At 35.1% G+C, this 26,579-nt stretch overlaps 1 protein-coding gene across 9 annotated transcripts in view; it reads left to right on the forward strand.

Annotated features, from left to right (window-relative positions):
- EPHA5 (EPH receptor A5) overlaps positions 1 to 26,579 on the forward strand; it is a 344,908-nt gene that overhangs the window by 31,998 nt on the left and 286,331 nt on the right. For all 9 annotated transcript variants that reach the window (XM_045473882.1, XM_045473884.1, XM_045473883.1 and 6 more), the window contains exon 2: positions 2,205 to 2,269. In XM_045473882.1, coding sequence (XP_045329838.1) covers positions 2,205 to 2,269 — 65 coding nt within the window. The remainder of the gene's footprint in view (positions 1 to 2,204; positions 2,270 to 26,579) is intronic.

Genomic DNA, 26,579 nt, shown 5'->3' on the forward strand with positions numbered 1-26,579 from the left:
GGGATGGCTGGTGTATTTGCAAGGTCAGTGGGTAATGGAACAGTTTTGGTTTGTTTATTGTCTTTACTGTTTGAAACAATAGTTTTTCAGCTAGGCCAATTTCTTCTAAAAAAGAATAATCCAACAAATTGTTTTATTATTCTGTAAAGCCACTATATGTGTAGCCTAAAGATGATAGACATTCTATAGGCATGGATTTTTAAAGAGCTCAGAACCTAATGAGGGAAATAGACAAGTTTATTAAATACGTACACATCATAAAAAGTTTTCATATATATGTGGTATTGAGTGTATATCTGTGTTTTCTAGAACTTTAAAACTGTGGATTTATCTTTATATTACTACTGTTATTAGAGACTATTAAATTAGCATATAAGATATACATGTTTGCAAATGTTCTATGAAATAAATCAATGGATAATAAGGCTTAAATGCACATACTTTCTACAGTACCTAATTTTTAAAATTTTTTTTCCAATGTTTATTTATTTTTGGGACAGAGAGAGACAGAGCATGAACGGGGGAGGGGCAGAGAGAGAGGGAGACACAGAATCAGAAACAGGCTCCAGGCTCTGAGCCATCAGCCCAGAGCCTGACGCGGGGCTCTAACTCACGGACCGCGAGATCGTGACCTGGCTGAAGTCGGACGTTTAACTGACTGCGCCACCCAGGCGCCCCTAATTTTTTAAATTTAACTTATGATCCTAATGTCCTTGATTGTAATAATTTTATCTTAAATTTTCTTACAGGAGTATTGTAACATATTTTCCAAGCTATCAACTTTTACTACTTTACTACTCCAGCTTTATACTACAGATAGAATCTTTTTTTTAGAATTGGTGGCATTTCAACATAGTGGTTCTTGAATGTAGTTTAAAGAAGCTTCAGTACCTCCAACTAGGATTAACCCAGTTGTTTTCCTTTTGGGTCCATATGCCATGTTCATTCAAAGTGGTTTAGCTGCATGTTGGGCCAGGTAGATCATTTGGGTTAGGCATAATAGGCTGAAAAGATAATGACCTGTGATCCAGGTCTGAAGCAGTTTAACTGCTCAGTATCCTTAATTTAGTTTAATTTAGGGGGAGAGAAGAATAGGCAAACCTGTTGAAATATAAACAGTGTGTGCGTATGTGGATGAGTGTGGGTGCACGTGTATGTACATACTCTTTCGTGGCTTCCTTTTGGAATGATGATATTGAAACTAATTTGACAATAAATTTCATATAATTAAAAAAAGACTTTTATTCTTGGAGTTCCCCGAAATTTAGGAGATCCAGCCATAATTGAGGTCTGCATTTCAAAAATGTAGTTGATAGTTCTGTAAGAAGCACATTTTAGACTATGGTTATTTTTTTTTTTTTTCAACGTTTATTTATTTTTGGGACAGAGAGAGACAGAGCATGAACGGGGGAGGGGCAGAGAGAGAGGGAGACACAGAATCGGAAACAGGCTCCAGGCTCTGAGCCATCAGCCCAGAGCCTGACGCGGGGCTCGAACTCATGGACCGCGAGATCGTGACCTGGCTGAAGTCGGACGCTTAACCGACTGCGCCACCCAGGCGCCCCTAGACTATGGTTATTTGTAAGTAGCTGATATTTTGGGGAATGCAGTGGACAGTTAGCTATAGCAACAACTCTGAAAGCTACTATAATTTTCTTGGATCGGTTAAAGGTGTGTAGATTTATTTCTTAGTTTAATTTGCAATTTGGATTACAGATTTCAGTTAATATCACAAAAAAATCTTACAAGCTTGGGAATAGCTTATTTTTATTTAATGTAAATTATTTGTTAATTGCTTTATAACATTAAAATACAGTATGTTTAGTCACAAAGTTATGGCAGCTTAATCCCCAAATTTGGAGCCATTAAAGAAGTGGCTTGGTCTTTATACGGTTTTCTGTGGACCTTCATTTTTTTCTTTTTCTTATTACCAGTTCTTTTCCTTTATCCTTGTTTGACAAAAAAGAGCACATAGAGTAATGACTTGTTTATATTTGCTGTAATTGTTTTCCAAATGTTTATTCAAAATCACTTATTCTCTTGCATTCAAATAATGTTTTCACTGAATTATCACTCTTGTATTCATCATAATGAATACTTAATCTAACTCCATTTATGTAAGAAATGTGCACTCTTAATAACACTATGAAAATAGTGATGCTTTTTTATACATTTGACTCAGTTTTGTATTCTTTTTCTTTCAGTGAATTTATTGGATTCACGTACTGTCATGGGGGACTTGGGATGGATTGCTTTTCCAAAAAATGGGGTAAGCCTTTATAAAATTTTCCCTACAACTTAAACTACTTGAGTAGACATCTTGTTAAATGTCATACACAAAAATTCACTGGACATATTTTGATTTGCTATTATCCTGGTTATATTGAATAGGAAATAAAAGTTAACATATCAATTACCAGTGTTGATCAAATGCATTTTATATTGTATTTCATTCGCTATATTAGGGAATGAAAATATTATAAGAAATTCCTTTAAATTTTACAAAGATTAAAAGTGCCTCAGACTGTCAAGTCTGTCATCAGTCATAGGTTTTCTTTCAATTCTTGAATTTTTCTTCAGTGAAAGCTTTCAGAAAAGGTGCTTCATTGGAAGATTTTTATAACCAGAAGTTGTTTTTATTAGTAATTTATTTTACTGGTGTACATTAGAAATAAAATGTTTTGGGTAAAAATTAGGTAAGCCATTTTTAAAACAATATGCTTGTTCGTGTATTTATATTACCAATCTTAATGCATAGATTATATGAAAAAGTATTGCGTTATCTTCTGCTCAATTAAAAATACATCTTTATTATCAGATAGAAAATGAATGTGTAAGTAACATATTGTGACATAAAATCATTATGCAGAAAATATTAGCTGTATTAATTGACTATTACATTAAAAACAATTTAGATTTTGAGAGATTTTTATTATCTAATAACTTAAACATTTAACTATTCCATAATTTTCAAACTAAAACTGTCCAGAATCATTATACAGTCATTTTGTGGCAAACACAAATAATATATTTCAATACTGAATTTTGAGAAAATAATTTAAACAATTTGGATACTTAAAACTGTATAGTATAGTGTATGTATGTAATTAATTATTTAGAATATTATTCACACTAATAATAGTTCATATGACTTAAAGGTTAATTTAAGTTTAATTAAGTAATCGAATATTACCATAACCCAAATAGCTAAAACTTGATTTTTTTTTAACTTGATGAGAAAATCAGGTATGTTATTCAGCCCTTTACACAGAGAGTTATTATGGAGGTAAAACAAGTAGTATTAATTGTTTGAAATCATAATCATTTGTATGCTAACATCTTAATCTCAGTGTGGTTTCTCTTCTTTCATTAAGATGGTGCTTCTGGGGTGCCTGGGTGGTACAGTCAACTGAGCATCCAACTTTTGATTTAGGTTCAGGTCATGATCTCACAGTTTATGAATTCCATCCCCCGCATTGGGCTCTGCACTGACAGTGCAAGTCTGCTTGGGATTCTCTCTCTCCTTCTCTCTGTCCCTCCCTTGCTTGCACTCTCTCTCTCCCAAATAAAATAAATAAACATTAAAATATATTAACAATTAAAAAAGCATAGTATTTCTTTTTGCTTGTTAAAAATTATGGCTGCATTTAGAGATATACTATAAATAAAGTCGTATTAGCAGATTGTTAAGATATTAGGATGTAAATATAAGTTAAAAAGAAAAAGAATAGTAACACCCAGATACAGCCAGTACCAAGTAGTGGTATATATTCTTAGTCTGTATCTCTTTTATCTTTCTTATGTTCTTCCTTCTTTTCTGTTTTCTTCCTCCCACCTCTCATCTAGAATTATTTTCTTTCTTTCATCTATGGTCACCCCTGTACAAGTAGATGGCTGGATGAAAACCTATAGGTATATTTTGTACTCTGCATTTTTTCACATACCAAAAATGATTTATTGCATAAATATTTTAAATTGAGAAGGTAGCTGATAGGTGGGGTTGAAGTTATTTTTTTAAAAGCCTGAGAAAATATGTCATATTCCCTTTGAATGTAGTTTTGTGTGTGTCCTCTTTCTGTTCAGAAGTTACTCAGAAAAGATTCGGCAAACTGCATCTTTAAGGATAAATCTGATTTGTAGTTGCTTTTGCAGCTAAAAATTGGGGGGGGAATTATCCAATTTTGTACATGAATTTGTATAAAACACTACTATATCCTTTATAAAAACATAGTCCTTTTATATTCAGAATGAGCTCTTTCCAGTCATTCTGACTACTTTGTGCTTTCTTTTTCTTTCCATTATCATTATTATAGTGTTGATTTTGCTGTTTTTTCCTAAAGTTTGTTTATTTTGATAGCACACACATGCAAGTGGGGGAGGGGCGGAGAGAGAGGGAGAGAGAGAATCCAAGCAGGTTCTGAACTGTCAGCTGGATCCAGGGCCTCAATCTCACCACTCATGAGATCATGACCTGAGCGGAAACCAAGAGTCTGATGCTAAACCGACTGCCCATCCAGGCGCTCTGGCTGTTCCATTTATGATTAGATAAGCAACACAATTCTAGGTGAAATATAGATCATCCGAGCAATGTCATCAAAAACTGTGGAGTAAGGGCCTCTACAAATATTCTCCTCCGTAAAAGCTGTGAGATAACTGGCAAACATTGTCAGAATCTATTTTCCAGGACTCTGGAAATTAACTGGTCTTGGAGCAATACAGGAAACATCTATTCAAGAAAAATGACTGCAACTTGTTAGAACTGCACTAGCTTTAAGATTTAGGATTGTTTTAAAGATTGAATTAAGTTAAATTTTTTTTTTTTATTATTTGGAACTTGATATTTCTTTTTTTTCTTTTAATGGCTTTAGCATTTTGATGTGCCTTATGTCCTCTCCTTCCTCTCTAGCTGTGAAGTAGCATTGAAAAACCAAAAACCTGCTGTCAAGGTAAAAAGCAGCAGGCTAGCAGGCACTAGAGTGCAGAGTGGGACCAGAAATTCTTCAAAGACTCAATCCTGGGGAATTGTCATTATTTGATCTGATAGCTTCCTGGAAGACTGCTCTTATACGGCTGTCTTGATTTGATCTAACTTAGAGCTCCACCATTCTGAAAGCCTTTTTGATACTAAGTAAATAAGAATATTCTTTTTTTTTTTCCAGAACATTTTCCTGAACTTCAGACCTTAGGAATGAATATTTTATCTATTTACCCCAAATCTGCACCTAAGAACTGGGCAAGTGTTTAGGAGAAATTAAAGTCATGCACATGTTCCATACACTTCTTAGAAGCAATCATTTCTGGGGCACCTGGATCCAACTTTGGTTCAGGTCATGATCTCGCAGTTCCTGAGTTAGTTCCTGAGTTCGAGCTTCACGTCGGGCTCTGTGCTGACAGCTCAGACCCTGGAGCCTGCTTCAGATTCTGTGTCTCTCTCTCTGCCCCTTCCCAGCTCATGCTCTGTCTCTGTCTCTCAGAAATGAATAAACGTTAAAACAATTTAAAAAAAAGAAGCAATCATTGCTCCCATGACACTTCTAAATTTTTTTTTTTTACATTTATTTATTTTTGAAAGACAGAAAGAGACAGAGCACATGTTGGGGAGGGGCAGAGACAGAAGGAGACACAGAGTCCGAAGCAGGCCTCAGGCTCTGGGCTGTCAGCACAGAGCCCGACGCGGGGCTTGGGCCCACAAGCCATGAGATCACAACCTGAGCCAAAGTCGGAAGCTTACCCGACTGAGCCACCAGGCGCCCGGCTCCCATGACACTTCTATGCTTGTCAGCTCCTGGGATGCTTCTAGGGATCTCATATTTACTACTCTACAGTGTTTCTACAAGTTGGCTCAGGTCCTGACATTTAAGAGAACTTCAATAAACATGTACTGGAAGGATAACTTAGTTTATTGTTTTTAAATTTATAAAATGGAGCATAAGTTACTGCGATATAGTTTTGCATAAAGATTTAAAATTAGAACTGAAAGTAGAATTTTGCACAGTGATGGCTCTCAGTAAATATTTTTTCTTTGACCTTCTATTGCATTTCTAGTTTTCTCATACCAAGATATCCAAAAGGTTTTTGTTTGTTTTTCCATATAAATATATCCACTTGAATTCATTGCCAGCACTTAAAGATTGGGAGACTTCATATGAAATCTGAATGTCCAGCTTCTCTGTTTAGCTTATCTGTTTAGTTGGAAGTTTCAGAATGCTGGAACTAGCATCTTTCTATGACCTCAATAGCTCAAATCTGAGTAAAGACTGCTGTTTTGTGACTGTAAGCAAATTATCTTATTTGAATCAATTTCCATCTCATACTCTTTACTCATTTAAGTACTCAGTCTGTAATGTTAGCACTATTTTATATTTTATTTTATTTTATTTCATTTTATATGTTTTATTTTATTTTATTTTTTTAGTTTATTTAATTATTTTGCGGCACCTGAGTGGTTCAGCTGGTTAAGCGTCCAGATCTTGGTTTTGGCTCAGGTCATGATCTCACAGTTCATGAGTTTGAGCCCCGCGTCGGGCCTTGTGCTGACAGTGTGGAGCCTGGTTAGGATTCTCTCTCTCCCTCTCTCTCTCTCTCTCTGTCTCTTTCTCTGCCTTTCCCATGCTCACACTCTCTCTCTCTCTCAAATTAAATACTTTTTTTTATTTTGAGAGACAGTGAGAGTGAGCATGGGGAGCTGGAGTGGAGCAGAAAGAGAGGGAGACAGAATCCCAAGCAGGCTCTGCACTGTCAGCACTGATTCCTACCTAGGGCTCTATATGATGAGATCGTGACCTGAGCTGAAATCAAGAGTAGGATGCTTAATGGACTGAGCCACTCAGGCGCCCTGGCACTATTTTAGAGTGTACAATCATCAGGATTTTCTTTTATTTCATATATTTTTTAAAAAAAAATCTATGATTATTACATGCTGAGATAGTTTCTTAATAGATTTTGAGTACTTTACCTTAATCAAGACACATCATTTGAATTTGGGTTTCTGCATGTGCCCAAATTTAGCCACAGTATATGAGAGAGACTGTGTGTGTGTGTGTGTGTGTGTGTGTGTGTGTGTGTGTATGCATGCACTTGTATCATGCACACATACCTCATGGTAGTTAATTGAATTTTCCTTCGATTTTTTATTCTGGACATACCTAGAAATACTATGTTGTAGCAAGGTTTGCTTTTATGCAAATACAAATTTTCTGCATTAATTCATTCACTCATTCATTCACTCAACAGGTATGTATTGGGCACTTAGTATGTGTCAGTGACTCTTCTAGGCCCTGGGGGTAGAGCACTGAAGAAAACAAAAGTCCCTGAAGTCTTGGATCTTGAGGCAACATTATTATTTTTAGAATGAGTAACCAAAGCGTGAGACCAATGAGGTACATGAAATAATTTCTAGTTTTATCTTTTCTTTCTGTAGTGTGCAAAAGTGGCAGAGAGGTGACAGTATTTGCTCAAGGTCACTCTGATAGTTTGTACTGCACTGGGAAGACCATCTGTATTGTCTTTGGCACATGTGGTATCATATCACTGTTTCTAATTGTCTTCCCATGAAAAAATACTTTTGCATGTACATAAATTCATTTAATACTAACAATGGCGATGCAAGAATGGTACTTAGTATTCTTCTTGTAGATGAGGAAAATGAGGCTCAGTAAGGGTAAGTGAATTGCCCAAGGTTAAGCAGCTGGTAAGAGACTAAATCTATTTCAAGCCCAGGTCTTCCACGAGACTGATTATTTTAAACCAGAGGTGAAGTCTTCCAAACAGTTAGGTCTCCAGAGATATGACTAGGTTCTGGATGGTTCCCAGATTTCTAGTTTATATAAAAGAGGAATTGATGCTGAAGAGAAAATTCACCTTGCACATTTTTAAATGGGCCAGAGTGGGTTGCATTCTGTTCATTGCCAGATCATAAGTATTTGACAAAATGTATAGCACATAGGTGCTCGAAAGTATAAGTTGCATTTGTTATATTGTGTGTGTATATATATATATACACACATAATTATATATTATAATTGTATATATAATTGCATATAATGTATAATTATATATATAATTATATATAATTATATATAATACATAATTATATATAATATATATTAATATATATATAATTGTATATATAATTGTATATAATGTATAATTATATACATTATATATATATATATATAATTATACAAACAGGTAGTTAAAAAGATGAATTAACTTAACTTCTAGTTATACGTGTAATTCACTAGTGGTTTTGAGGCTTCTGTGAACCTTAGCTTTCCTAAATGTTAGGTAGGAACGTTATCTGTTTTGCAGTGTTGTTTTTAAGATAAAATAATGTATTTTGATGCACCACTTGATTCATAAACTATCAAAACAATAGAGAGATGCTGGCTGAATTAAAAGCTGCTTCTCCATTGCTATTTTCAAATATAGCCAGAAAGCAACATTTTAGTAGTTAAATGCAATAACCACTCACCTATCACTTTGGCATTTGACTTTATCGGATGCAGTCAGTAGACTTTAAGAATTTTCATACCTTGAGATGCCTGGGTGGCTCAGTCGGTTAAGCGTCTGACTTTGGCTCAGGTCATGATCTCCAAGTTCATGGGTTAAAGCCCCACATGGGGGCTCTCTCTCCCCCAGGCAGAGAGCAGGGTACTGTCTCTCTTTTAGTACAAATATGATTTAATCTGAAATCTTTCTCAAATGAGTAATATAAAACTTTGAGAACCTCAGCATAAAATAGTTTTTATTAAGGTTCACTCTTTTTTGTTTTACATTCTGTTGGTTTTGACAAATATACAAGGATATGTAGTACCATTACAGTATCATAAGGAATAATTTCACTGCTCTAAGTATCCCCTGTGTTCCACTTCCTCATTCCTTGCTCCCATCCTCTCTCTTTCCTTTCTAGTCCCTGGCAAATACTGATCTCTTTACAGTCTCCATTTCCAGAATGCCGTGTAGTTGGAATCACACAGTATATAACCTATTCAGATTGGGTTCCTTCACTTAGCAAGATGCATTTAAGGTTCCTCCGTGTCTTTTTGTAATTTGATAGTGATATATTATTATCATAAAATGTCCCTCTATTTTTTGATGCCCAATTTAGGAATTTTGGAATTAACACTGTCCCATAATTTTAAGAACTCCATTTCTGCAAATCTTCACTTTCCATTCACTTACGTAAATGGTACGTATAGTGGAAAATTTCACAACTAGACTTTAGAAAAAGATAAGCAAAACCTTTAAGAACGTATTTTTCTTTAAAGGTAAAAGTTATGTTGTATATAAATCCCATTCCAATTAAAATTATGAAAGTATTTAGAATAGATGAGCAATCTTCATAGCAATACATTTATCCCAATTTTCTGGTTGAATTATTCGGCTGAAACTCTTTTCTCACTTAAGTTTTTTCTCTCTTTCTCTCTCTCTCTCTCTTTTTTCTTCTCTTAAATCGTCAGTCTTGTATCCATAGCTTCATCAGCCTATTTATACACACCCTGAAGGTGTATTTTGCTCCCTTCTAATTACATTACATTTATTTTTGTCATCTTCTGGAACATTTAATATTGATTAATCTATATAGTGTAGGCATAGCTGTAAACAACATTGTTTCCTGAAAAATTTTAGCAAGTGTTTTCAAGGCTTATTCTTATAAGAATAAAATTAATGGTCATGATGTTTGTTTAGAGCAGATTATGCTCTTACTTCTCAGAAATTCCACTGTTGCTCTTTGTTCCCATATATTGTGGTTACAAAAGATCACAAGGTACACCTGCCTCCTTTGCTTTGGTGGAAACTGCCATTTCCCCACTGAATTCTCTGTACTTCCTGTAGCACACAACTGGCAAGTCATTACATTCCCCTGGGTATCACCTCTGAATTGTCCTGAAGCTCTTCTTTTATTTTTGCTGTCTTTTTTTCAGTCAAGTAAGGTAAACATTATTGTAAAATCCTTTCTTATGCTGATCATAGGGGTTATTAGGATCATTTACAATAATTTACTCATTTGAGAAAGATTGCAGATTAAATCATATTTGTACTAAAAGAGAAACAGTAACCTGCTCTCTGCCTGCGGGAGAGAGAACAAAATAGTCTTCCATACAAGACACTTCAAAAACAGGAATTTGTGGCTTTTGTTGTTTTAGTGTCACTTTGTTCTATTTTCTGATTTCTTTGAGCTAGAGAACCCGTGTATTTACTTGTGAAGTTGAAAATGACTCAAATTCAGATGATTCATATTGGACTGTGAATACATTATTAGTGTTGTATGTGGATTCACTTGAATCAAGAAAAACTTAAACTGGGTTTTCTACACAGATTTTTTTTCCAAAAGGATATATGGGGGTTTTGTTGTGTGATTTACTTTTCCAAAAATGAAAGGTGAAGGTTGAAGAGAAATATTTGAGCGCTGATAATCTCTTGTATCTTGGTTATGATCACGGTAGATTTTGCCAGAATTTTATTTTGGCTTTGCTTTCCACTGAAGGAGAGGAGAGATAATGACAAGCATTGAGGCCCACACTGAGCATGGAGAGGCTAATAAAGATTAACGTAATGCTGAAGTGGGTAAAAAAGAACACATTAGTGGATATAGAAAAGCACTTTATTTGGACAGTGATAGAAAATAATTCTAAAGGGAATGGATATTATACTATATAATGCAAATGCCAGTATAATGAAGAACAATCCTGTTCCAAAGTAGCTTTGTATTCATTATTTTTTAGAAAACAAAAAGAACATCCAACCCGTAAGGTAATTAAGATAAATAATTTAAGGAATTCAAGATGGTCATTAAGCATACACTGAAGTTTAGAAGAAGCACAATTTTGCATTTAGATTTCCCACATGGAAACTTAGCAATTATGAAGAAAGTTCTTTAAAATGTCCAGCTCTGCCTTGGCATATGAGACAAATGTATTTAGGCTTTGATATGTGCAATTAAATTGAATGAATTAGCAACAGTCACAGTATATTCCTGCAAAGTGAGTTTGAGACATGCATGTATTATTTATTTATTTGGTATTATGTTGTTTATGTGTTCAAAGTAACTATAAAATATTGCCAATATTTTCTTTTTTCAAGGCTCTCAAAACACTTTCCCACATTATAAGGATACTCACAAATATAAACTGGAGAATGACCTTTATCCACAAAATCCTTTTGCTAATCCTCCTTAACCTACCTGCAATCAGCTAGCTAAAGGCTTCATCCTTCAGACTGCAGTTTAAGTCCCACTTCCTCAGCAAAGTATGGCTCTAGGACTTAATTATTTTCCTCCCTTTTGGCAAATCGTGCTGTGAAATCCTTCTTCTTCCCTCCATCTCAACCTCTTTCTCTTTTTTCCTCCAGATTGCAATGTGTACAGGTATGTTATCCATATGCAACACTTTGTCTAGCTTTCTATCCAAACACTTAATTCTTCCCACTTGTCCCTTTCTCAGTGACTTTTTCCATCGGTCTGTATAACAAGCAGGGAGCATAAATGTGAACAGTTTCAGATCATTTCTAAAGAGTCATATGCAAGTTACTGTCACCTTGCCTGTGATGTGAGACACCTGGGCACACACTTGCATCAAACAGTCATTTCCCGATATAGTTTCCACCTGTTTCATACCGGGTTCTCATATTTCCCTTTCCTCGTTATGCATATGAGGATTTCTAGGTTTCTGTCTAGATTTTGTTTGCCAAATAATGTGGTCCATGTAAAATCTGGGCCTAAAATCCTTTTCCTTCTGAAAAGAAAAAAATGTCTGCTCTCATTGGTATTTGCACCAGTTTCCATATGTGAATATGATGATTTTTTTATTTCCATCTTCCCATTCATTAATGAAGATGTTAAATAAAACTGGGCCTTGCAGAGGTCCCCAGGGTCCAAACACCAGGTACTTTTCTGAGTAATTTGATTGCTGTTTATCATAATCTTTTTTTCCCCTAACCATTCTTCAGCTGTTCTCAATTCATGTGACAGTGCTCCCATGCAAGTCAATTTGAATTAATTTTGCAAGCAAAATGCTTTATGGTTCTGAGTACATAATCTCTCTCTCCCACAGAGAAAAAATATACTGTAATCATCCAGCATTCCTGTTGATTATTTCCATTAAAGGCAGCAGGGGGAGAGAGAATGCTCAAGACTCCTCTCTGTGTTTGAAGTTTTTGAGGCTTTTGCTATTCATTGCCTTATTCTTTCCCCGCCCCCTCTCTTTTTTCTTTTATACTATTCATTATGGGCACTAATGCAGAAAGTGATGGTCCAGACTGCTCAGCCTGGGATCTCTGTCCTCCAGAGCATAGCCGCTGCTATCTTTGTGATCTAATGATATCCCACCACACTTTTGCCCGAATGAACTCATTTCTCTCTACTTAACTCCTCGAAGGATTTATATAAATTCCTACCTCTAGCCTATTGCACAGACATATATACAACTCTAGGGTCTCCTCTCCCTGGGGCTCAATCGAAATTACGAATTTCATGTAAATATTGGCTCCCTTAGAAGCAGTGTGGTTAACATGGAGACTTTGAAAACAGCTAATCTAGATTACAAATCTGGCTCCACCCCTTATTACTTAATGTGTAGCAAATTGGTTCATCTCAGTATCTCTACTTCCTCATCTATAAATTATGTATAAGACTACCTACTGCACAATGTTCTTATAAGGATTAGAATGGGATAACATTGCGATGTTTAGCACACTGCCTGGCCTTTATTAAACGGTGTGTGCGATTGCTATTACTTTTTATCTTGGCTTCTGTTCTTGGGTTTGGTTCTTATTTTTATTTTTCCCAGGAGGTACTTAGTGACTGATACACTTATAATGTTTTCATGTCTTGACCATTGTCTTATTAAGTATATTTGAACTAAATTTTACTTAAAACCTAAAGATGGAAAAATATATTCACTTGTTAAATGAAGCATCAAGATTCTTTGCTAATAAAGACTTAAGAGGTTTTGCCAAAAGTCACCTAGCCATTTACATGGTAGTGCACACATAAAGTTTTCTAAAGCATTTAATTGTTTTTCACTGATGAACAATTCACTTTCGCTGAACAAAACAGGAATGTGCACTAATAGTAGTAAGATGTGAAAAATTTACAGTGAAGTAAGGAAATGGTTATCAAAAGCAGAATGAATGATCATTTTGTAGATTGGTGGGTGCTGTGGTCTGAATGTCTGTGTACTCACCAAAAACCATATGTTGACATCCTAGTGCCCTAGCGTGGTGGCTTGATGAGGTAGGACCTGTGGGATGTGCTTAAGTCATGAGTGGAGCTCTCATGAATAGGATTCAGGCTCTAATAAAAGGGATGCCAGACAGCTAGCCAGCCTCCTTCTGGAATGTGAGGACACAGTGAGAAGTCTGAGACCTGGAACCAGTCCCTCAGCCAACCATCATGCCACCCTGATCCCAGACTTCCAGCCTCCAGAACTGTGAGAAATAAATTTCTACTCCTAAAAAACCTTCCCAGTCCATGGCAATTTTGTAATAGCGGTTTGAATAGATTAAGACAGTGGTCTTAAACAAATCTATGAAAGTTTAACCCTCTGAAAATTGAAAACTCTGAAAAAAGATACGCATATATTTAACCTAGAACAGGAGTACAATGATGGGCATATACCAAATAAATAGTCTCTGTCTTCAAAAGGACTTAAGTGTTGTTTTGCTTTTTCTCTTAAATAGGATATAGGGAAAATATTTCATTCAAACATTATTAAAATAAAATATTATACTTACAACAATAATTTCCAAGAGGTATTCTAACTTTGTAAATTGTCCAGATAACTAAAGTTGATTTAGCTATTTATTATTCTGTTGATCAATTTTCAAGTAATGTCAACTAGACTTTAGCTAGTTGAAGAGAAAGAACAGAATTTATGGTTAACTCAGAAAATCCAAGGTCAGTCGAACTCTTGAAATAATGAAACCAATTGACTGGGCAAGCTCTCATGAACAGGATGGTGTTCTCTCTCTCTCTCTCTCTCTCTCTCTCTCATCCCTTCTTCTGGCCTGTTGTTTCCTCATTCTTCTATCTGCACACCAGACTTTTTTGCTTCACTTTGCACATGGTTTTTCCACAATTCCAAATTTCATCTCCTATATTAAAAAGACATAATCAGACTGGGAATGTTCCAAATTCCACATAGAAAGATTTTGATGGGTTCCACTTGGTTCAGCTGTCTATCACTTTTTTTTTTTTTTTAAGGATGAAGAACCGTTCTTTTTTAAGTTTATTTATTATTCTTGAGAGATAGAGACAGAGCATGAGCAGGGGAGGGGCAGAGAGAGAGGAGGAGACACAGAATCTGAAGCAGGCTCCAGGCTCTGAGCTGTCAGCACAGAGCCGGACACGGGGCTTGAACTCAGGAACTGCGAGATCATGACCTGAGCCGAAGCCAGACGCTTAACCGACTGAGCCACCCAGGCGCCCCTGTCTATCACTTTTGCAAACATCCGTAGCTGGGTTGAGGGAGGAAGATAAAATTGTGGAATATAAGTTTAGATGTAGCTGTTGGTGAACATCTCTGCTATAAGGAGAGTGTTAAAAAGTATCTGGGCTCCATCTCAACTGGCGTCCCTTAGGAATTCTGATGAGGATGCATTTTCCTCAATATAAAGTTGTGTTCTCATAAAATTAATTTAGTTTTAAAACAATCACTAATGTAAAATATTTTATTCTAAAAACTTGCAATGAAATTAGTCATTTCAGTATATAATTTCTATCATGTCTACAAAGCATGATTTCTACAATACATATGAATTTTACCCAGAATTCAGTAATTTTATTGGAGTGGTCTGTTTGACTTATAGATAATCGTATTTAATTGGTCTATTTGAGTTATTTAAAATCTTAATATAACTTGTTCCACTATTCTTGTATTTTGGGCTTCATTGTGCCTGTTGGTTTTATATCTTTTGGTTCTTATCATTCTTTATATTTTAATTTTTAATTGAAGTATAGTTGACATATAGTATTAAATTAGTTTCATGTGTACAATATCACGATTCAACAATTATATACATTTTGAAAGGCTCAGAGTATATTACAGTATTATTGACTATATTCCCTGTGCTGTTCTTATCATTCTTTTCTGTGACACAAATATCTCTGTGCTTCCAAGCTACTTTGGCTGTGTATTTCTGTCTACATCTAGGTATTATGAGTAGGCATAAAACTAATAGCATCCTATTAGCTCATCGTTTCCGTAGAGCCCAAGAAAATCACCCTTGTGATTGCTGACCTGGTTCTGAAAGTCCCTGTGCTGCATCTAAAGCCAAGTCTCTTGCTTAGAAGCAAGTTACAGATACAAAAGTGTAATAACAAAAGAGGAAGGCAATATTTTCCATCGATTAATACTGCTTTCCTTATGTGGGATTTCCTTACATGAGTTTAACACTTCCAAAATGTTTTTATGTTATTATGACCAATTAGTGCCATAGGTCATGGACCTGAACTTATTCAGAAAATACATTCCAATTCGGCTTTATTTCTTAATATTTGATCTGAAACACAGATAATGGAAATAGCATTCATGTGCTTCAAGGATGTCTAACTTAATACTTCATTTACTCCACTCTATGTTATATACATAAAGACAGGATAGATGCCAAAGTTGTTGGAGAAGTTTCATTTCATTCTTTAAAAATGTTTTGTTAATGTTTATTTATTTTGGAGAGAGAGAGAAAGAGAGAGAGAGAGGGAGAGAGAGAGGGAGAGCAGGGAAGGGGCAGAGAGAGAAGGGGACAGAAAATCTGAAGTGAGCTTTGTGCTGACAGCAGAGATCCCAATGCTAGGCTCAAACTCAAGAACCGTGAGATCATGAGCTGAGGGGAAGTCCTGACGCTTAACCCACTGAGCCACCCAGGTGCCCCAGAGAAGTTTCATTTTAAACAGAGCTTGTATATTTGGGCATGCATGGGCTTTTAGTGGATTATAACATGCAAATATATTATAATCCAATGAATCACAAGCTCTGGTGAGATTATAAATTATTCAAATAATGCAAGATTACCAAGTTTGTGCCACAAGTGCTTCCAGTCTGCACAACTAAAGGCATGATAATGAGTATAATCCTGAGAGATGAAGTCATTTCATTAAACAAGATTCTCTGGTTTACTGTTCATTTTGATGCCAGATTTTTGAAGGTAATTAACCATAATGATAGTATATGGTACTTATATCATGTTATAATTTTGGAATTCTTTTACATTCCTAAAATATATAGTTTAAGGTTGTTATGATAAAAAAAAATAGCATATATAATTTCAGTGCTAATATCAGGAAAATTAATGTGGTTCCCAAAAGTGCTACTAGAATATCATTTATCTAGAAGGTGAGAGGTAGCTATCATGTCATCACATATTGATAATGCTTTCTAACTAGCCAGTCATAAGTGATTTTCACAGTTGCATTACTCAGTGCACTGAAGTTCATTTCTGACATCTACATATATACTGTATCACTCTTTGAAAGTGGAAATGGATGTAAAGATACAGTATCATATACTCAATCAGTAAAATATTGAATTGAATATTCTTTTATGCACTCTCTCCACATCCTCAGATGGAAATTTTAGGACAAGCTGTGAAAGATAATGAATGAACCATAGGACTTTATAGTTGGGGTTCTTCATAGTATTAGACATTATGGTCAACATTTCCAATATACTTTAAAGATTGTATTTTAAAAATGAATTCATATAGTCTGAAACTGAAAACCATCACCACAAAAACAGCAGCAGTAACAATATAACAAACAATGATAACAATTTGTGAGTTGTTCCAAACCTTAATTATCTCAGTTTACTCATGTATTAAATAATAATTGTTGGTAATTATTAAGATTCTTTTAGTGCCCAAATTTTATGGTTTTATGGTTCTGACTCTTATTTGAAATCTAACAATAAGTGATTATAATACGTAAGAAGGATATTAACACTAGAATTAGTTCATAGTTGGAATTTGTGTAAATATAATGAAGAAATCCATTCTGTGCTTCTGGATGGGGTGGTCAAATCTGAGACCTGAGGTGTGTGAATTTGTTGAAGTTTGATAATTTAGGCCCTGCTCTGTACTGAATGTTTGTTCCACCCCCCATTCATGTATTAAAATCCTAATGCTGGTGGTTTGAGGAAGTGAGGCTTTCAAACAGGCTCCAGGCTCTGAGCCATCAGCCCAGAGTCTGACACGGGGCTCGAACTCACGGACCGCGAGATTGTGACCTGGCTGAAGTCAGATGCTTAACCGACTGCGCCACCCAGGCGCCCCAGAAATAGTACTCTTAAAGGAAGAGTCAGGGGAAAGGTTGCTCTCTCTCATTCTCTCTCTCTTTCTCTGTATGCCTTTCCATCTCTATTCCTTTTTTTCTCTCTCTACCATATAAGACTATAGCAAGAAGGTGTCCATCTACAAGCCAGGAAGCAGGAGCTCACCAGACACTAAATCTGCTGGGACCTTGATCTTAGCCTTCCCAGCCTCTAGAACTGTGAGAAATATTTGTTGTTGAAGCCACCTAGTCTATAGTATTTGTTATAGAACCTGAATTAAGACAAGTGTCAATTTCTATTTTTTCTAAAAGAGTAATAAGGTATAATGTGGTCAAACACAGAAAAGGCAATGAGAACATGAGAACATGGGAAATCTCTCTCTCTCTCTCTCTCTCGCTCTCGCTCTCGCTCTTTCCCTCTCTCTCCCTTTCCCCTTCCCCCATTTTTTTTCTCTTTCTGTCTCTTTCCTGCTCAAACTACACATTCCATAAAGTGAATATATATTTACTAAACAAGACAGACTTTTAGGCAAATAAGGAGGGCTAGAACTCTTGAATTAATGCCCAATATTTCTCAAAAGTGAGGTTGTACTAAAGATTGTCTGAAACAGGAAATAAATGCGTTAAGCAAAAGGAGTTCTATACTCAAATAAGTTTGAGAAATATTAAATGGAATTAAACATTTTTCTCTACCTACTGCATTATACTAAGCCTTTAGCATATTAATGGCCATGCATGCTATTCCACATTTGATCAGGAAACATTTCACCCACTGTAACATCTTCATGAAGAATGCTCAGTAGAACACAGGGTAGGAAACATTTTATTCAAATCAGTAACTTGTTCTTTTAAAACCTATTTGAGGGGCGCCTGGGTGGCGCAGTCGGTTAAGCGTCCGACTTCAGCCAGGTCACGATCTCGCGGTCTGTGAGTTCGAGCCCCGCGTCAGGCTCTGGGCTGATGGCTCAGAGCCTGGAGCCTGTTTCCGATTCTGTGTCTCCCTCTCTCTCTGCCCCTCCCCCGTTCATGCTCTGTCTCTCTCTGTCCCAAAAAAATAAATAAACGTTGAAAAAAAAAAACTCTTTGAATGCAATGATACATAGAAATAGGAGTAAAGCGGGGCGCCTGGGTGGCGCAGTCGGTTAAGCGTCCGACTTCAGCCAGGTCACGATCTCGCAGTCCGTGAGTTCGAGCCCCACGTCGGGCTCTGGGCTGATGGCTCAGAGCCTGGAGCCTGTTTCCGATTCTGTGTCTCCCTCTCTCTCTGCCCCTCCCCCGTTCATGCTCTGTCTCTCTCTGTCCCAAAAATAAATAAACGTTGAAAAAAAAATTAAAAAAAAAAAAAAAAAAAAAAAAAAAAAAAAAAGAAATAGGAGTAAAGGAATTTGTTTTTGTGTTTTATAATAATGGCATATGGAACAGTGCCTAAAAATCACTTTCCTATACATGCCTGGAAATTTTGTCTAAGGCACCATAATAACAACTTGCTTGTCTGCCACTGAGAAGTATAGCCTCCACCTAGTTGAATGGGCCATATTAGGCTTATTCTACATCCATATTAAAGAGATGCAAGGAGCTAGACATTCAAACTCCCTTGGAGAAGATTTTAGATCTACTTTTTCCAAGGGTCAGTGAAAGAAATTCCCTTTTCATCTACATAAATAAGAAACTAAATAATTTATTTAGCTTGTACTTTAAACATCTCTATAATCTCATCTATTGCTTGTTGGTAGGACAGAGAAAGAAACCATGTGAAATTCCACAGAAAGTTATATTGACCTAGTGTCTTATAAAAGTCTATTACATGCAGAAGTGGATTTCCTAGGTAAAACTTTGATTTGAAATTAGATAACCTTGCATATAACCTTGAAATGATGCCATTGAACTTAATTTCTTGATGCAGTTGTAGGTTTATATATTCATCAATTTTTCCAGCAAATATTTATACAACAAGTCATTTGATGTTGTAGAATTACACTAGGCATTCAAGATACAAAGATGCAATAAACATTGATTTTTTAAAAAACAAGTGTTAGGACTGGAGATTATATCATTATACAATTGAATACATAAAATGGTTCAAGTCTTGTAAAGGTTTTTCACAGTGAACTTTGGATTCCAAATTGAGATGAATAATATTTAAATATCCTATCAAAATAATGCGGTAGCTAATAGTGATATTTTCTAAGGACTTTGGGGAATATAGGAAGTAATTCTTTTATTTAATCATATGTTGGGCTTCTGCTGCAGTATTTATCAAACCTCAGAAATAAAAAAAATATTTTTTTTGTCATTGCAGTAAATTAGTGTTTTATTTCTCCATTGCCAGTGACAAATTTAAATATCAAGGACTGTTTTACCTGATCCTCTTTTCAAAATGTAAAATTGTTACTCAAAGTATAACTTAGCTATGTGATATTCTGTTAACATTTATTGAATCACATTCTTTAAATAAATATTAAAATAACTGCTAACAAACCCACAACATACCGGGATCCAGATGCTGGTTGTATCAGCCGGTGATACCAAAATCAGTTTTACTTATTTTTAACTGTAAATTGAATCATTTATTATACTGTGGACCATTTATTATCATGTAGCTGCAACCACAGTGACAAGGAGATTTTTAAATTTAGCTCATTTTTTGCAGTGGCCTCCTTTTGTGAATTAGGTCAGGTAGGTCAATTACTAAATCTTTCTGGAGATGAGAATATTGACTTACCTCATAGGAGAACTAGGAAAGATATTAAGCACCGTTTAAGTGCTTGATATCTTAATATTTCTGAATGTCATAGCTGGCATCATTTGATGACTGGAGAACATAACAGCTTACTTTCTTTATTATATACTCTATGATTGCATCCGCACATGACACGAGGTGCATTAGTAACATGAAAATCCATCATAGATGTGTGTTATCTGTACATTCATGTAAAAAGACAAATAGTCATTTTATATATTTTATATAATAAATTGGCAATTTTAGAAAAATAGATTTATGAAGCACAGTACTCTTTACATGGCTTTCTCTATCATCTCAGTCTATTGTTACATTTAGTGGATTTTCCCCCACAGCATAACTCTATATACTTCTTTTACATTCTATAATTTATGTAGGAGAGCACATACTATCAAACTTACTTTGTTCTATCATAAGGGAAAATCCTGTTTTCTTAGGTATCTAAATCTTAAATATCATTAGTGCTATAGTAATAGGAACAATAATGTACACTGAACGTTAAAATCTGAGGTGGTCATTTCATTTTTGCCAATTGCTATTTTTAAATAACAGCTATTTTTAAATGCCCATTTTATTTATTGAATTTGTTAATAAATTCCTTAGAGAATGAAATTATTTCCCATAATTCATGTCCTTAAAGACATCTATCTACCTTTGAATATATCAAAATATGAAGAGAAAGATAACAATGGGAATTTGTTCTGTTACAATTTTAAAAAGAAAGGCAGTTCTTTTTTATTTGAGTTTTTTTTTGAAGTTTTATTTATTTGTTTTGAGAGAAAGAGAAAATGAGAGAGTGGGGGGGGGAGGGGCAGAGAGAGGAGGAGAGAGAGAATTCCCAGCAGGCTCCGCACTGTCATTGCAGAGCCCAATGTTGACTTTGACCTGAGATCATGACCTGAATCAAAATCATGTAAGATGCTTAACCAACTGAGCCACCAAGGCACCCCAGAAATGCAGTTCTTAATAGCAATAAATGAATGTTCTTGTCCTATCTATAGTTGGCAAAACACACATCCATCATGTGTGGCAACCACACTCAATAAATTTGTGAATCACTACTATGAAAAGCATCAAAAATTACAAGTAAACTTAAAAGTATTCAATTTTTGTTTTTGAAACGTCACCAAGATTGCCTTTGCATTTGAACTAATTCAATAAAAATTTTATTATGTAATTAGTTTATCTCCTATTTAACTTTTTCTGAAGCATAATTGTTTTTTTTCTACTTGACTCTTACCTCCATTATCATAAATCTCTCCAGGTTTTTTGGCTGAATTTGGATTTCCTAGTTTCTGATCTGTATTATAATTGCTAACAGTGAAATGTGAAGTTAGCTGTTAGATCATGGATTTTACCTTTGTTGTCCATTATTCATTAGTTACTGATGGAGAAAATATATGCGTTTTGGCATTTTCTGAAGTTTCTATTGTTAATTATACTAGTTGCCATACTGCTGCCAAAGCACTTTAATGTAATTTCATTATGAATTTTTGTTACATTATATGACACTCAATAATAGGTAGATATGATCTATTACCATTATGTGATAAGGAAGAAAGAGTCCTATTCAGACAGGCATTATGGAGGCACTTACTACAGAGTTTTTATGCCTCAGTCTCCATGAAGTAGCCTTTTCAATGGTGCTTAGAATTCCAAATCCTGGAGCCTCCTGCTTCATGTAGCCATCTTGGAAAGCCATAACAGAGACTTAATATTTCCTTTCTAGTAATTATCAGGAATCCAACATTATATGTGATATCTTACTATTATATACCTCCTTTGAGAGTGTCTTAGTTATAAATATAATGTAAGAAACATGTGATTGTCTTTCTTGATCACTAGTGTGTCTCTAGAGCATAGTACATCATCAGTATAATTGCTGAATGAATGAACGACTAAGTGAATGTGTGGTTGGAAGGGAAATTTTTCCTCATTTTCAGAAATATGGATTCAGATCCCTGGGATTATTGTAAAGAGCTGTGAGTACTAGGCATCCTCAATTATAACTTCAAATGTGCTTCTCATAGAAATAATGTCATATACATTAATTATATATTGCATAAGTTAATAGTCTCATGTGAGACTTATGGCCTAGGAACACAACCTCTTTTAATAAAAGTGTTTTATTATGGATATATTATTCTTAAAATTCAGATAGGGTAGTTACAAATAACTTGGGAGTGCTACCTTTTCATAAGCTAAACTGCCTAAAGTCATGTTATCCAAATCAGTTGATTTGGATAATAATAAATAATAAATTGTTACATAAAGAATATATACCCTTAAAATTAAGTATTAATACATTATTTGAGAGTTCCCAGTCTTGCTGAATCTCTAACATGACACACCAACTTTTCTGCTCTTATTAATAATTGAAACTACATAAACTTGAAGTTCAAATATTGTGCACAGTTTTCCTCAGAAGCCAGACCAATTTAATTCTGGGAGACATCATTCATTTCTTCTTTTTCACAGACAAAACCCAACAAGTATCTCCTAGAATTGTAATTGTGCTACGCAGCAATCAGTAATTTAAAAATTAAACTCAAAGCACTCCTTAAATAAAAACTCGTCACTATTATGCCTACCCTCTATTATCACTATTGTTTCATTAAAAAAAAAAAAAAGAATTCGAATTCCAAACTAATAAGAAACATATAATCCCAAAATAAAGAATATTACAATAAATTGAACAAATTTGGTGTTATGAAATACCTAATACATTTTTCTCATTTCCTTAAGAATTAGTAAGCACTTTGTCATGTTCCATTAGCTAACGTTTGGGAATGATGTGAAATTTGTATCTTCATTTAAAGACTGGAACACCTGACCTCTTGTCTGTGGTTTTTCTGAATCAGCCATGTTTACTCTGCCTAGGACACATTCTGGTAAATTTGCCTAGGTCCATATGTAAACAAATAAACTAAAGCGTAAGTGGTTTTCGAGAAAATTTACACTGCTGTGATGTTTACTATCTTTTCTAACTCAGTGTATCCTACTTGGTAGGTTTAATCAAAAGTGTAATAAAATTACAGTTCATCTTTGTAGACTATGCCAAATAAAATACTATTTAAAGATGATTCTAAACAAAAAAGTTACCCTTTTGTAAAATAAAGCAATCTGAACAGAATATACTTACACAGGATTCCTAGAGCATGTTAGGCCTGACTGAATAATTTTAACCTGAAGGCTTTTATCTAAGGTTTAATCATACTCCTTAAGTTTCAGCAAAATAGAATCTAAGTGAAACTTTAATCGGAGAACTTAATGGACTGTAGCCTCTCCCCGAAGTCAGAGTACTGATGGTAATGTTTGTGCCCAATGCACCCACCCTATGTTTTCCCAAATTTCTAACAAGCTTAGAAACACATCCACATACAGGCACATACAACCAAATATTAGATATAGGAAAATACCTAGAAGATTATCCCAGGATTAAATGTGCCAACATGGTAGAAATTCTAATAAAAACATTACATGCTAGGACCCTGTGGAAGGGTTTTCTGTGATTACCTCAATATTTCAACTCATATTCTTGTCTCTGGACACATGATTTTATTTCTAGTTCTGGATCTTTTTTATTTGTTATTTTTTAATGTTTATTCATTTTTGAGAGAGAGAAACAGAGCACAAGCAGGATAGGGGCAAAAAGAAAGGGAGACACAGAATCCGGAAGCAGGCTCCAGTCTCTAAGCTGTCAGCACAGAGCCCAACACGGGGCTCGAACCCATGAACCATGAGATCATGACCTGAGCCGAAGTTGGATGCTTAACCGACCGAGCCACCCAGGTGCCCCATCTAGTTCTGGATCTTAATTTTTCTAATGGATTATGATTTCTGGACATTTTTCACTTTGGTTTTGGTGCCTCCATTCATTTGTTCAATGAAATAACATTTGTTATAAACCTTTTTTGTTCTGGTGGTATGCATATTATAAATGGAGAAATGAAAGAAAAACTTCATGTTGCTCATAGTCTAATGGAGGATATGGGTTATAAATATTAATTCATAAACATACTCACCTGCTTATTGTGCACCAATAACTGTATTTGGCATTGGAAATCAAATATCTTAAAAATTAAATGTCTTACCTTCACTTTCATGAAGTTGAAAATCTAGAGTCATTGTACCAATACATTTGTTAACTTCACCCCACTTCTGGCCACATAATATTTACAACTTGTGGGTGTAGGTGTCTCCCGAGTTGGTGCGTATTGTCATAGCTAGCATATGTAAAGAAGGAAGCAATTTGTAAAAAAAATAAGTGATGTTCCCCCCAATGTTCTTATTCCATTTTTTTTTTTTTGTCTTCAACCTCATTAAACATGACTGCAGTGTTCATTATTCAAACTTGGCTCTATGGTGATTAAGGTGAGAATCATTTTTCCAAGACCAATGTCTGAGGTTAGCAATTACTCCATTGCTTTTCCTAATGAGTTTCAATGTATTGTGGAAAAAAATCCGTTCATAGAGATACATATGAATGTCTGATACACGTGTAAGTATTGAAGCATGTTACTCCCTGAAATTCATTCCTCACTTCCTGTTCTTCCTCCTTTCTATCTGTAAGAAAGAAAGACCGTATCACCTTCTGTTTTTACACTTTGTATTCATGAATGGGGAAGGCATTGAGGCCTTTATAAGTTTGTGAAAATCCATTATCTGATTCTTCAAGTTACCTGGATTATTTTCTGAGTACATTTGTTTCTTTTTTGTCCCAGAAAATCTTTTTTTTTTTCAACGTTTATTTATTTTTTTTGGGACAGAGAGAGACAGAGCATGAACGGGGGAGGGGCAGAGAGAGAGGGAGACACAGAATCGGAAACAGGCTCCAGGCTCTGAGCCATCAGCCCAGAGCCCGACGCGGGGCTCGAACTCACGGACCGCGAGATCGTGACCTGGCTGAAGTCGGACGCTTAACCGACTGCGCCACCCAGGCGCCCCAAGAAAATCTTTTTTTAAAGTTTTTTAATGTTTATTTATTTTTGAGAGAGAGAGAGAGAGCGAGAGCGTGAGTTGGGAGAGGAACAAAGAGAGGGAGACACAGAATCCAAGGCAGGCTCCAGGCTCTGAGCTGTCAGCACAGAGCCAGATGCTGGGCTTGAACCCATGAACCGAAAGATCGTGACCTAAGCTGAAGTCAGGCACTTAACAGACTGAGCCACCCAGGCACCCCTGTCTCAGAAAATCTTAATTTCTTTTCTGTTTTAGCAAACTGTTAGCTAAACAAAATTTCACAGTCTGCTTTAATCTCACAGCAATATATGTAATCCCATTAAAGAACTGAAATATTATTTGACTTTGATTCTTCTAGAAAGGGTTATATAAACCTATAGATAGGAGATTTTGAATGATTGTCAATTCTGTATAGCTCTCATAAACAAAATATAAATAAGGTAGATTTAAAAACTGAAACAAATTTAAAATGTAACATATCTCTGTAAGCTAGCTGAAAAATGGTAGTCACTTGCTCACAGAAAAAAACAAAAAACCAAGCTGAATAGGATTCCATTATAATGAAGGAACATTCTGTTAATTTGATTCTCAATATATTTGAAAGAATAGTACGCATATAGATTGAAGGAAAGTGAATAAACTTGAGGGAAAGGGAATAAATTCTTTTTAAACCAATTTAATTTCTTTCTCTGTATTTCCAGACCTGAAACCTGGATGTTATCTGGGCCTTATACTAAGATGAGCTATAGTTTTGACCATTTTGTTTAGCTTTCTATAATGTCAACCACAGACATTCTCAAATAGTAAATTTAGGAACATAAATATGTTCAAAATCCTAAAATAAAAAAAAAATAGAATGGCTAATGGTGACAAGAATCATTTCTCATAAAAATCGTTTTTCTTAAGAAATGGGCTTGGGATGTTGGAGAAAGTAGGTCAGATGACAGAATAGGCTATATCATGAAAGGAAGGCTTGCTATGTAATGTTTCCTTCGTGCATAGTGTAAGTTTCCTTGTGATTTCTACTTGGAGGATTTGAAAAGAAGAATCAATTCAACAAACATCTACAAAGAACTCAAGTATCTTGCTGAAGGATCCAAAATATGAATATATGGTAATCCTTTTCTCATGGAACTTTTTGCTTAATTTGAGAAACAAGCACAGTGCAACTATTTGTGATCAGTGTAGTATAGATCATTCACATTTATTGGGCATTTTTATAGGAATCTAGTTAGACATTTGACACACCACGAGAGGCTGCTTAAGTGCCAAAAGGTCAAGAATCAGGACTCTGATGTAATACTACCAGCACTACAGCCCCACAACTCATTAACTTTACTAGTTTTCCCATCTAAATAACAATAGCTTCCTCACTGGATCATGGTGTGTTAAAATATGTAGAATATTTAGAAAAGTTCTATGCACATTTTAAGTTTTTAATACATTTTTAAAAATTATTAATCATCATATATAATTAAAATACATATTCCTGGGTCCCTGGATTCTGTAGGTCATGTGTCATACCCTAAAATCTTTGTTTTTAATAACGACTAGAAGTATTTGTATGATTGACGATTAAGCCAGTGTTTAGAAACCTCTTTGTAAGTCTCTAAATTG

The sequence above is a fragment of the Leopardus geoffroyi genome, chromosome B1, assembly GCF_018350155.1.
Source record: "Leopardus geoffroyi isolate Oge1 chromosome B1, O.geoffroyi_Oge1_pat1.0, whole genome shotgun sequence".
NCBI lineage: Eukaryota > Metazoa > Chordata > Mammalia > Carnivora > Felidae > Leopardus > Leopardus geoffroyi.